This window comes from Exophiala bonariae (assembly GCF_035927105.1).
Source record: "Exophiala bonariae strain CCFEE 5792 chromosome Unknown scaffold_9, whole genome shotgun sequence".
Taxonomy (NCBI): domain Eukaryota; kingdom Fungi; phylum Ascomycota; class Eurotiomycetes; order Chaetothyriales; family Herpotrichiellaceae; genus Exophiala; species Exophiala bonariae.
Genome location: NW_027042484.1, coordinates 476,438 through 489,410, shown reverse-complemented (window position 1 = coordinate 489,410; position 12,973 = coordinate 476,438). Strand labels below are relative to the sequence as shown.

At 50.4% G+C, this 12,973-nt stretch overlaps 3 protein-coding genes across 3 annotated transcripts; 1 reads left to right on the top strand and 2 right to left on the bottom strand.

Moving 5' to 3' along the window:
* Window positions 1–719: 719 nt before the first annotated feature.
* On the bottom strand, window positions 720–3,993 carry LTR84_013001 (uncharacterized protein; the record flags this gene model as incomplete). The annotated part of the gene is made up of 4 exons (XM_064856506.1): window positions 720–3,178; window positions 3,234–3,537; window positions 3,592–3,759; window positions 3,814–3,993. The coding sequence occupies 4 exons, from the start codon at window positions 3,991–3,993 to the stop codon at window positions 720–722; spliced, it is 3,111 nt and encodes a 1,036-aa protein (XP_064707682.1).
* Window positions 3,994–7,567: 3,574 nt separating this feature from the next.
* Window positions 7,568–10,747, bottom strand: LTR84_013000 (uncharacterized protein; the record flags this gene model as incomplete). Its single annotated transcript, XM_064856505.1, has 1 exon — window positions 7,568–10,747. One exon carries the CDS (start codon window positions 10,745–10,747, stop codon window positions 7,568–7,570), a length of 3,180 nt encoding a protein of 1,059 aa, XP_064707681.1.
* An 853-nt stretch (window positions 10,748–11,600) lies between these two features.
* Window positions 11,601–12,713, top strand: LTR84_012999 (uncharacterized protein; the record flags this gene model as incomplete). The annotated part of the gene is made up of 1 exon (XM_064856504.1): window positions 11,601–12,713. One exon carries the CDS (start codon window positions 11,601–11,603, stop codon window positions 12,711–12,713), a length of 1,113 nt encoding a protein of 370 aa, XP_064707680.1.
* Window positions 12,714–12,973: the final 260 nt, after the last annotated feature.

Below are 12,973 nucleotides of genomic sequence, written 5' to 3'. Positions count from 1 at the left end.
GCCCTATCAACATTTGGGTGCCTCGGCTACAAACGGGAATCCGCTTTCCGCGGTTGCACCTTCTGGGTTGAGACATCAGCCACGCGAAATTGAAAGTTGTTGTACGACAAGGGATGTACCATTAGTCCTACTAGTAGTTTTCCAGCAGAAACGGAGGGTTTTCATTGACGATACTTAGAAGGAAATATGTTCATGCCTCCAATAATGACACAAAAAGTAAAATACCCAAGACACATCCGACAGTCCACTCGCCCACTCAATGAATGGGATTAGGCAGGCCTGCTCCCCTTCCCCAGATTTCGCGTCTCGCAAGCAAATACAGACAAATTCGTCAATTCGCTTTCATAACCTCCTAAGTCCTGGATTCATTCCATCGTAGTCGTGTCCAATAGATGCCTACTTGGACACGATCTCTCACACCCCACAAACACACAACTGTTGATACAAATTCCAAGCACCCTTGGTTGGGGCTTGGCTCACCGATATACACACGCGCCGACAAATGAGACCAATGGCAATTCCTGATAATGCTGGCTCACCACCTCTTGCGGGTGGTGACATGGGTATAGTGTAGATAGACAAGAAGCTGGAACAAGTAACCGACTGATGCAACTAATGGGGGGCGATAACCGGGGACTTGGAAGTCCCAGCCAATGTGCAGTCACCCACCAAGGGTGAGACATACATAAATACTTAACAAGTTTCAAAGGATCAATAAATCACCTGCCCCAATACCGCTGGTCGTTGTAAGATGGACCTGTCGTCGCGACCTGACGCGCTTGACCTAAAAAATCATGCTGGGAATGATGATGAACAGGGTGGTGCAGATGGGGATGATGGTGCAGAGTTTGTTGCTGAGGATGCTGATGAAACTGTGTATTATACGCAAGATGATTATTGGTCATTCCTGGGTCATAATTCATCGTGCCGGTCGTGTCAAAACGTGCTTGCTGGCTCACTGGTGGAGGTTGGGTGTGGCCTTGCTGCCATGTAGTAGATGGTGTCTCCGTGATGGTGGCCAATTGTTGGGAGACATTGACGTTCGCGTTGACTTCATTTATCGAAGGGTCAATGCCACGTGCGGCCAATGATGCTCTGCGTGATCCGGGGTACTCTTCCGAGTACATCATATCTATGGGAAGAGTCATAGGTGGACGGATGCCGTCGAGGGAGAAGTCTAGCTGGTGTGTGAGGTTGTTGGGCATCCCCTGTTGTGCAATCATTCTAGGAGTGGCGGAGTTGCGACGAGATTGGGGACCTCCTTCACTTAGAGGTGAGAGAATACCATCTTGTGTGGGCGTTTGGGATTGTTCATTACTCAACTTCCCCTTGACTCGAGGTTTGGCTTCGGTGTAGTTGGAAGGTGTCTCTATATTCCAAGCTCCTCGCTGCGGTTGCCTGATATCGGCGACACTGCGTCTTCGACTCGAGTCTGCGGGATGCGCAAAACCTCCCTCGTGTGGCATTAGCCCAGCCCCGATGATAGGTGAGCTAGAAGGGTGTTGTACTGTTGTGAATTGGGCATCGTCTGCTGCGTCATAAAAGCGTGCACCATGTTGAGGTTGAGCACGCTCAGGGCCAAGGGAAGGTTGCGCGCTTCCAGGACCTGTGGCGCTTTCCTCGAGCGAGGCACCGGGCCCGGAGTGGCTCATGTCATTGAGCATCATGGACTGTTGAGTGTGAATTTGCTGATCCATTGGATGTGAAACATTCAAAGCCATTGTTGAAGGATCATGATAAAACGAATGCTGAAGTCCATCGGTTCCCATGGGCCACATTGCTTGCCAATGGGGATGGTAAAGTGGTGGATGGAATCTCATCGGGGGACGAATCCATAATTCATTGGGATTGAAATGATGGCCAGTATTCGAGACCGAACTATAATCTAGGTTGCCATATTCCATTGGCTCGTTGCCCGTGAAAGAGGTTGACGCGCTAGGTGGAAATGATGTTTGTTCGAAACTCTGTGCCGATTGTTCGAATGAACCCATAGGCACATCTCTATACGACGACCCGTGCTGATCATACTGCTGATCATGTCCAGAGGCCCCGGTCCAATCTGGGACATTGTGTCCACGACCATCAAAGACTGGGGTGTCAGTAGAAAACCTGGTGTCCTCGTCTGGAAATCGTTCATCAAAAGACGTCTCCAGTCGTTGAGCTTTAGGTTGCCTTGGAGGATTGGTATCTAGGAGGTCGGCGTCTCTTGCGCGTTTGTTCTTGTTTGCGTTTGTTGTCGTCTGGGTTTGAACAGAAAATTTAGGACTGCGCCTAAGTTGTCCCGACTCCCTTTTGAGGGGATTCTCACGGTCTTGCTCGAGATTCCCAAGGGCGGTGGCAAGTGTTTCAAGTGGCCCAGATGCAAGCTGAGCAATACTCAGGGCTGGCATCGTGGTGGTGAGCTCATGGAAGACTTTAGATATTTGTTGAATGCGCGAGGAGTCTGTTGGCAGATCGACATCTTGTCGAAGACGAGCAACGCCTAATATGAGCGCCGCCGAGTACGCCCCAAAACAATGGGTCCATGACAGGGTCGATTTAGATGTGTCCGAGGTATGGATATAGTCGAACAGCTCCATGACTCGGCGCGCTGATTGAAAGATTTCTTTCTGTCTGATATCTGACGCGTGCTTGCGTAGGATCCGGGCTTTATTTGACTTTGGCGGCCTGGTCGAGGGTTTGTCGCGGCCTGGTGGTTGGACAGCCTCCGAGCTGGTGACACGGGTGTGATAATGATGAAGAAGGATCGAAAACAAATGGATGTCCAGTTGATGTTCAGCGACAGCAATCGAGTAAGCAAGGTCCTTGGGGCCATCCTGAGAAGGACTTGGGGCACCCTCTTGTAGCCTTTCGAACCGCACCGAGAGCATATCTTCTCTAGATTGCCGATCTTCTGAGATCGGACTAGTCTGGGCCTTTCCAGTATTGGCGCATGTCAGGAAATCCATCTTGAGTTGCATGAACTCAAATTGACTTTGTCGTAGACGATTCTCATCAGGCCTTGAGCCGCGGAAGGATGGCCGGGGAAAATCAAATGCATTGGACGGTAGGTGAGGCCATCGGCCCACCAAAAGACTCAATCGAAGGTCAAGGTCGAGAAGTCGCCACCACAAACGACGACTTGCCTCTGTTATTTCATGACTCGGTGCCCTTTCCCCAGCGGTGTGATCTTCATCCACTAGAGTTGAGTCAGCAACGAAGGATCGTGGTATAAGGGACCGATATATACTCACAACCATAAAGGTCAACCTCGCGTACCAAGCTAGGAAAGGTAGTCCACGCTTGGGGAACCAGGCCGGTATCTAGCATCTGGCAAATCGAGAGATATTTCGTATACAGATACCGAATATGTTTTGGAAGATATGGATCCACCTCAGTCGACATTAAAGGTGTGCTAGTTTCAGTGGCCACCGTTGGTGTGATATTAGTAGGTGGTTTCCCTTGCCCAGACGTGGGAGTGGCCAACAGTGCTTTGGCGGTCAACATTGAGTCTATGACATCTTGTCCCGAGCTCTCCGATGAGGTGCTTTGTCTGTACTATACGGCTAGTGAGTGAGCTACCCAAGAAAAGGCGTGAGTAGGGTTGAATACCTCGTCGACAACCCGGGATAATGACAGAGAGCCAAAAAAATCTCCCAGGGGGATGACCAAATTGCCATCGTCAACAAAATCAGGATCATTTTTTATCCTTGTTATAGGTTGTGTAGCAGAGGCGGGCAGGTCACTCTCGTCTTGTTCTGCAAAGGTATCTTCAAGGAGCTGAAAAAGAGTCAGTCAAAAGTCAAAGCACCAACACAATGATTGAATTCTGACCTCATCGGCATCTGCGTCCTTTGGGCTTACATTTCGGTAAACACAGCGAGGCTTTTGCCGCTTCTTCAAGCATGTCGCACATGGTATACCGCCAGTGCACTGCGTTTGTATCAGTCTGATGACACGAGGCACTTGATCAGGATAAGGCAGATACATACCCGAGATTTGCTTTCGCGACATGGCAAACATGAATTAGCACGCCTTTTCTGCTTTTCGCTGGCGGTGGCGCCTCGAGGTGATTGGGGATTTGATGTTGACATATTTATCAACCATAAACTTCATTGCTTGTGTAACCATTGCCTGTCCCCGGCATCGGGGTTGAGTGTTGTGCGTGGTAGCCGGTGAATGCCGCGCTGGCGATCAGGGCTTGAGGCTGACAGATGCAAAGTTTGGTTGGAACAATTAGACCACAGTGACTTTATAGTGTACACTAGAAAGCGCAGAGCCTTGCCGCTGAGTGATGGATGTGAAGAAACAAGCAAATCAATAAAGCTCAGTAACAAACAGGTCGTATTCACAAAGAAGCCTCTCTAGGTTGGAATATTCAATGAAGTTGGAGATCTAAGAATCGAGATGGAGGACAAGGCGATAGATAGGGTTTTCGGTACCGCAAGAGTGGTGATCAAAACGACCGGGGTTAGTAGGGATTGCCACCAAGCAAAAGGCTTGCGGGAATGGGAGGTCTATGCAAGAAATGATGCTGTGTTGGATTTGAAAGAGCAAGCTAAAAGAGCGATTCATGCTACGGTCAATAGTTAGATAGTGCAAAGGTGGAGTTTTACATCACAAGGATGGTTAAGTGGAGGATGCCTCCAATAAGACGAATCGCCCAGTTTGACTGAAGACTTCAAAGTGCTAGGTGGCACTTGCTCGGCGCAGGGTAGACTGGTCGAAAGGAGGGTTTCGACGTTGACGACTCGAGCGAACTTCAGATTTGGACCCCCACCGATGCAGCCATCCGTCACGCCAATCGAGTCCACACTGCTCGATTCGCATCGTACCAACCGACTCCACAACTGCTAGGGCCTTTTCAAGATGCCTGTGGGCGGTGGCAGAGGGCTTCAAACGGGTATCTTTAGCCATGATACAACTGAAACTGGAACAGCTCGTGTTACGCGACAAAAAAACGACGACTGCAGCATTGGAGTCTGTGCTTTTTCCGCTGGCACTACTCATAGAGTTCTCCTCCGACAGGGGCTGGACAATCAAATAAGCGAAAACGTCCAAGTCCGGTTTAGACCATACACCGCTTCCTGGCAGGCCAGCATGGATACAAAACAACATGGAAACTAGATCTTCACTGGAAGTGATTGTCGACCACGAGTTTGCGGGTGTTACACTCCGAGGCCACGAGTTGCTGTGCAGCATTGTGCTCATCTCGTCAGCCCTCGAATCTCGAAAACATGGGCTGGAGGGTCGATCATTTTGACATGTCCCAGATCTGAGTGGTGCCTCATTGGCGATCTCTTCCAAATTATTGCTGGGCGATCATGTTTGCATCAGATCCTGGGTATCCGTACGGAGTACTTGGAACAATGCCTGCTGATTCGGGGGCAGCTGAAAGTGATGGTGGCAGTATGGTGCACGATAGCCTGTCCGGGTATGATTTGCAACCAGGGAAGATAGACGAGAGATCTCATCCCAGATCTTTAAACAGTGAGCAGGGTGCCAGAGGAATGGGACTGGATCGATCTAGCTCGTATTCAGGCAAGGGAAGGAAGACATCACGGCTACTTCAGTGGCAATCACGCATTGACGACAGACGATTGGAGCAACCCCTCAGCAGTCACTCTCAAGCCAGGACGAAGGTGCAAGGTTGAAAGCAGACGGATGCTTGAAGCCGGCAGTCCGGACAGGGAGGGCCCCCGCGGCATCTGACAGAGCACCCAATGCGTTGGATAGCCTGATGGTGGTTGAACCCTGTCGGTCTGACAGTTGTTGGAGCATTTCATGCTGGAACACCGATCAAGACTCAAGAAGAGGGCGGGGGCTCAACGGTGAATGGACCGAGAAGGCACGTTCCTAGCCTGGAGCTGACTTTGAACCCAAGTCGTGGTTGATTTGAGTTCCCCTTTGCCCAGAAGTGTCCATTCCATTGCCCACGCTAGGAGGGATCAAAGGCGAGAGGGAGTACCGAACCTAGGCCATCCGTTGAAAGTCACAGTCAGGGATCGTCCGCAAAAGACGACGACTCCCAAAACTAGAGGTTTTTAGTGTCTTGGGGGCTTGGAAACGGCGGCGAGGAGCCGGTGGGGATTGCTTAAAACCGTCAAGCCACATTGCTCTCAAGCATTGGGAATTTTGATCATCCCCACGCTATCCAGGGCCACGCCTCACTCGTCCTCTGCAGTTTCATATGACTGATTTCTCTGTTACTATGGTTAGCAGTTGCACATCGTTCTTTTTGAGGCGCACCCTGGATCTCACCCCTCCCTGTCGGGCTTCGGCTCCGCGGAAATGGCCTCCAGCTGTACGAGGTATCCTCGTCCCCAAGTTCTGGGTTGATGTACGTACAGAGCGCGTCAACCGTCCAATTGAAGTTTGCTGAGGATGATGAGGCTAGTTGTTTGGCTAGCGACTGTCTGTGAGTGTAACTCGCGAGTCCCCAGGCGAATGCTGTTCCCGATTCGCCTCAGACAGAAAGTACCCGACCGAAGTCTGTTTATCAATTCAGGACGAGTAACACTCCAGCTGGGATATACCCTGTGAGCATGTCTCGGCATCAGTGACTTCTTAGTATAGCGTCTTACCCAGAGGTGGATTTGGCAGGCACGAGACCGTTGATTGTATCAAACAAGTCACCCACGTAGCTGCATGTTTGCCTCTGAATGGGTGGAATATCAAGCTGAATGCCCACGCCATCAATTGTACCTCGTACTTGGGCACTTGTTTGCAGACTCGATGGTTCTTATCATGACCGTAGAAGTTGGCAATTGAGGCTTTGCACCATCGGATTCGTTCACCATGCTGCACCTTGAATCTCGTTTACGACTACTTGCTCAACTTCGGAACACTGCTTATCCCGACTTTATCCCTTGACCAACTAGTGCTTAAATATGGCATGTTGTTCCTGTTAAGCGAGTTTGAATGAATCCTGCTTGGAATTGTCGACCCAACATAATTCCCGAGGGAGCAGGGAGGACGAGATACTTCGTACACTACATGGTTGGGAGGGAAATCTTTGCGCCCCCCACCGGCCCCTCTGGCAGTCACACTATCGCGTCACCACGAGCTAAAGCTTTGGTCTAACATGCTGTCAAAGCTGTCATCTACGGCGCAAATTCCAAAATCTGCAGGCCACACCAGTTGTGAATAGACGACAAAATATAGACTTCTGTCAGAGTGCAAATTCTGTCACCGGAGGCCCCTTCCGCTTGCCCCCGAGAAGCACTGCGATGAGGCCAGATCCAATCAATATACATTCTATTATTTGTACGTACACCTCCACGCACACCATGAGTCGTGTGCGGAACGTCACTACGGAATAGTCTACCTAATCCTTATCCGCACTCCAGGATTCTCGGCCCGGGAACCACGGGAACCAAGCCACATACCGAGATCTCAAATCTCATGCAAGATCGATTGACATGGGATGTACCTCGGCGAGAACAACAGACAAAAACGTAAGACCTGATGCAGGCGAAGTCCTGCCCTTCATCCCATCATCATACTCTCGGCTCGGGACACAGGCCTACAAGTCTTGTAGACCGCAAAGAACCGTCACTGCTTCTCAAGCTGACCAGCAAGGCCGAATCTAGTGTCCGGTGGCATTTTCCAAGTCTGCAGACCGCGAAACAATCCTCAATGGCTTTTTATAAAAAGGAGTTTCCCGCGGAGGGCCGATAGCTCTGCAATGAACCACGGAAGCGCTCAGGTCGACTAGTTCGATTTGGACCGGTAGGTAACAGTTGACGCTGGCATCAGCCTCCCATTTCTTTCTCGACTCCAGGAGAACGGTTTCATACCCAAATGGAAGAAGCATACCGCGGATCAACGTGTCATCCTCCCCCTGTTTTGCTTTTGCGCTCACATTTCTTACCATCATATCCCATCTCTTCGGCAACTGCGCTTCCTTGAAATGGAACGCTCGAAACAGAGCTCTTAATTGCCAGTAAGTTCTCTGCTGTCTACTCTTCTTGAGGATGACTTTACTCCAATCCATGAGCCGGACCACTTCCCTTTCTATCAGTTCGTGAGAGAAGGGGAGCTGATCTATTGGTGCGGAATTTGGTCCGGCTTTTGATTCCGCTCTAATGTACGCATCTGCTTGCCAATGCGCAAGGAGATCAGTGTAGCGGCGTAATGGACTGGTGAAGCGTAGATATGTGTCGATGTTCGTGCTAGCATGGGGCTGAGGTGTGGATGAGTAGAACGTATGAGGAAGGATTCTTTTTGTATCCAAGTCGAGCTTGTTGAGCTTGGAGATGGGAAAATCCGGGTCGGGGATCGCACATCGGTAGATGGCTGGTATACTACGATCTGCAAACCACTTCCCAGCAGACTCTGACGCAAGAGACATGACGCGAGCGGTCACATCTTGTTGTTCATTTGAGTCCCTCTGGCGGATGATCTGTACAGAAGGGGTGGCGAAGGTATAGATAGCAGGCTCTTCAAGGATGTGTCGACTGTGGCCACCTTGATCTATTGGAAAGTGTGGCTTCACGTTCGATCTCACCTCTACCTTGTGCTGTTGAAATGGCCAATCAGGAATTTCAGTCACCAACTTTTCGCGAGTAGCAATACGCTTCCTCATGAGTCTGTCAATCTGTTTCAGTGTCTCGTGATGGGTTCGAGCGGCATCTAGAGCGGCCTGAGTTGGCTTTTTCGAGGCCTTTGACAAATTGCCATCCGTTATGTCACCGAGCTCGAAGGTTGCATAGTTTGAGACCTTATCTTCCATCGTCATATGAACCGCGCTACTGTCTAGAATGACCACATTCTTTAATAGGGTGGGTTGTATCTTGATATCCAACACTTCACCCTCTTCATTAAGTAAGGTGCTGATGGTCATGGCAGGGCTGCCAGCTCCAAGACTTAGTGCCTGGGCTACGGTCTGTGGTAGCATCATCATGACACGGGTTGCTGTGTAGGAGGTTTCCAAAACCTGGCTTGCCAGTTGAGCAGCGGGATGATCCGGTGTGATAAAAGCCGAGACATGCGAGATATGGGCATGGATCCAATAGGTACCAGGAATGGTTGGATTGGGCTCTAGTGAATAAGCATCATCCCGCATGCTGGTGTCGACGCTGTCCACACAGAGTGCGGGCAGATCGAAATTGCGACGTAGAGAAGCCATCGAATCAAGCTCCGGTTGGTATTTGGGGTGCGAGCCGAGCGGCCACGCAGCTTCACAACTTGCTTGGGCATCTTCATAGAGGCGGACCAGGTCGTGAGAGCCAGGAACGCCAGGCATTGGATATTCAACATCATGATCAAAAGCGTCTGCCCATGGGGTGATGACACCCAGCTCCTGCATTAACAGTCGGCCAATCTTGCGTTCAAGTCGAAGCTTGGGATAGGCTCCAATAGCCCGAATGATGATCGAAGCGACCGAGTTGTAGATCGTTCGGTATCTATTGTCGACTGGGGTACGAATGCAAGTATCCCAAAGGAATTCGATAATCATTTGGTCGTTATCGGAAAAAGTCTCGCCCGTGTCAACATAGGTGGCATGTTGGTCAGTGACAGGGACCATGCTTGGGCCCAGATGACCCGTGGTGGTGGGAGATCTGATCTTGCGACTTTTCAAGATAATTCTTCGAGCCTTGTCAATGAAAGATGTCAGAGGGTTCCTGTCGAGTGCATCTTTCACGTCCTTTCCCAAAGCCGCCCGAGCCGCAGCCTCCTGATAATCCCTGCCCCAGTCACGAACACTTTGGAAGCGAGTGGCTGAGCGCTTGGGTACAACAATGAACCATAAAGTGCCAGTCCTGGGGGATCCTCTCAGGATTTGGACATGAGTCGGCTGTTTGGTTAAGGCAAAGAAAATGGCCATAGTTGCCACAGGGGACAGGTCAGAAGAGTCGCACGCCATGACCTTATGGACAACGTCATGCCAGTCGAGTTTTTGGTAGTGTTGGGGATGAGAGATTTTGTCAATGACGGAATCAAGCAAGGTTATGTTATCACGACGGTAGGAGGAGATGTCGTCTACCAAAGAGGCGATGCGGCGGAGGAGAGGATCCGAAGAAGAGCGAGGAAGCTCGCCAGCCCATGTTCTCGGCAGCTCGAAAGGCATTACAGTGCTTTGCTTGACGAGTTGATGTTTAGGAAGATGTTGGCGAACGTCTCGGACTTCTTCCGCTGTAGCAAAGTCTTTTATGATGGGGCAAGCATGCGTGAATGAGGTATCAACGAGATATCTTCCATCGGCAAGCAGAAACTGGGATTGATAGCCCTCTTGGCCAAGGTAGACAGCGAACTGAGCGCGCATGCCAATCACAGAATTCTGGCCGAAAAGGAGGGCACCGGGCTTGATAAATCTAAGCAACCCAGCCGTATCGCCCTCGATCGTATCTGGATCTTGATTGGAGTAGTCTTCCGAATCTTCATCGTCGACCCTTGAATTCTCTTGAAAGAGAGAATTGGGCAAAGTGGTCAACCTTTTGCTCACGGAGCCTGAATAGATATCCTCGGCTGCCCGGGCTTTTTGGTCTTTGTTGTGAATGGTCCATGATTTCAAGTGACTCCTGATGGAAGAAAGGGGAGGAGGAGGTGACGGTGGCGGTGGTGAGTTTAATGAGGGCTCAATAGAACGACAGGGGCGGGAGGTAACAAATTGTCTAGTGGTGGTAGTGGTCGTATACTTGAAAGACGGTTTGGAGGATTTGGACGAGCCCGAGAGTCGGGCACGGAGACGACATCGAGGACAAACATAAGGGAATTGTCGGGAGAGGGTTTTGAGAAAGGGTGCAGGTAGGCTTGAGGTGGTCATGGATGCCTCACAAACTGGGTGGCAGAGATGACTGGTGGTTCAAAATGGTAAAGACAAGAATGCGAGGCTAAGTATGAAAGAAGTGATGTTCAGTACGAGGTGATTTGCTCGGACATGCATTAATGGCATGAGGTTGTCCTGGATTCAGTCTGGCCATAAAAAATTATACGATGGTTGACATACTGGACTTGGAGTTGGAGACGCGATGACGACCATCTTCTCCAACTCGCGTCTGGCACCCAGGACACGAGCCCTTGAAATTTGAGGCTGATGAAAGTAAATCCGACTCCGCACTTTACGTTGTGTGAAATGCTCTGCCAGTGCTGGTCACGCCTTCCCCTCTTGGTGCCCCTCCCCATGGCCACTCATTGTATGCATGACTCCTACTCGTACTGCTCTTGCTGGTTAGGTCCCAACAAGGTACCTGCTTGACTCCAGAGTCACGACGTTGGAAGTGGCCACCATTGAGTCATCACTACGTTACAAAATACTCCCCAAGTACGAGTTGCCTTATTAGGTACCTAAAAGGTAGGCAGCTTAAAGGACGGGAGCCAACACGTCTGTGGTTACATGGGTAGGTACCTGCAGCAGACAAGTGCCTGACATTTCCTACACCGATCAAACTAAAAAAACCTCCACACATTGATCAACCTGGAACTCACAAAGTGCCTCTCTTAAATACCACTGATTCTCCGGATCGGTCTTCGCCTTTCGTCTGTTCAACTTGCTCCTTGCATCCGACCGGCCTGTAGCGATCAATATTCAACCGCCTTGATTCCGATCACAAACAATATTGTTTCTTGGTCTTTCCCCAAATAACCCCACCACCACCACCACCACCACCACCACCATCATGCCTATGATTCAGCAGCCTGCAAATCAGATCAAATTGACAAACGTCTCACTTGTCAGGTACAAAAAGGGCAAGAAGCGTTTCGAACTCGCCTGCTACAAGAACAAACTCCTCGAGTATCGTTCGGGAACCGAAACGGACCTCGACAATGTCCTCCAAGTTCCCACCATCTTTCTAAACGCCTCCAAAGGCGAGACCGCTCCAAACGCTGAGCTCCTCAAGGCCTGGCCGCAGCCAGCCCAATCTCAAGAGCCCGCTCCGTCCCAAGGCGGTGCCAAAAAGAAGAAGGGAAAGGGAAAGGCTGCGGCCAACGACGATGGAGACGAGGAGAAATCTTGGAAGGATGCAATCATCGAGGAAATCCTGAAAAAGGGCGAAATCCAGGTCAATGCCAATGAGCGAAAGGAACTACTGGACAGAATGGAAAGAGAAATAGTCGAAGAAGTTGCCCAGAGACTGGTCGACCCTCAAACAAAACGGGTCTACACCACGGGCATGATCAAAAAGGGCCTCGATGTTCTCTCCAAGCAAGGCGGTCATGCTCCTCCTCAAGATTCCCTAAGCCACAAACTCGGCAACCTAAATCTACTCGATCAGTCCAAAAGAGGTCAGACACTGGCCAAGGGTTCAACTGAGACGAGCGGTCAGGCTACCCCAATGACCGATGATGATGTCGACTCAACTGGTACTCCCAAAAGCAAGAAGAGCGATACTCCCATGTGGACTGGTGTAGTCACGACAAAATCCGTCAAGATGCAAGCTCTCGATGCCATGCGGGCTTTAATAGCATGGCAACCAATTCCTGTCATGCGTGCCAGAATGAGACTGCGCATTACTTGTCCTACAGCCATCGCTAAGCAGGCCCCAAAATCCAAAATCGCATCTTCCGACGATGCCCCCGAATCGGACCAGGGCAAAGGAACCATTAAGGAGAGAATTCTATCTTTCGTTGAGCAAATCGAAAGCCAAGATGTTTTGGGTGAGGAATGGGAAGTCATTGGGTTTGTCGAGCCCGGAGCATTCAAAGCCTTGGGAGAATTCTGTTCGGCTGAAACCAAAGGCCGGGGTAGACTCGAGGTCCTGGACATGGCTGTTACGCACACTGATGATTGAGCATCCCTCATCATCCGAGCTGCAGGTTGCAATACGCCACAGAAAACAGCACAATCTTCTACTGGGCCGATCTGGAAGGTTACTTCGCAACGTACCTTCCATGACAAGCACTATCGATTGGGCAACTTTTCGGTCGCGAGCAATTCCAAGTCAAGGTATCCCTTGAGTTACATCACAAAAAGCTGTCCAGGTTCTGTCCTACTACTATGCAGCACCGATCACAAACAGCAAGCTTCACAGTGTAGCTCGGTTCAGCCTGT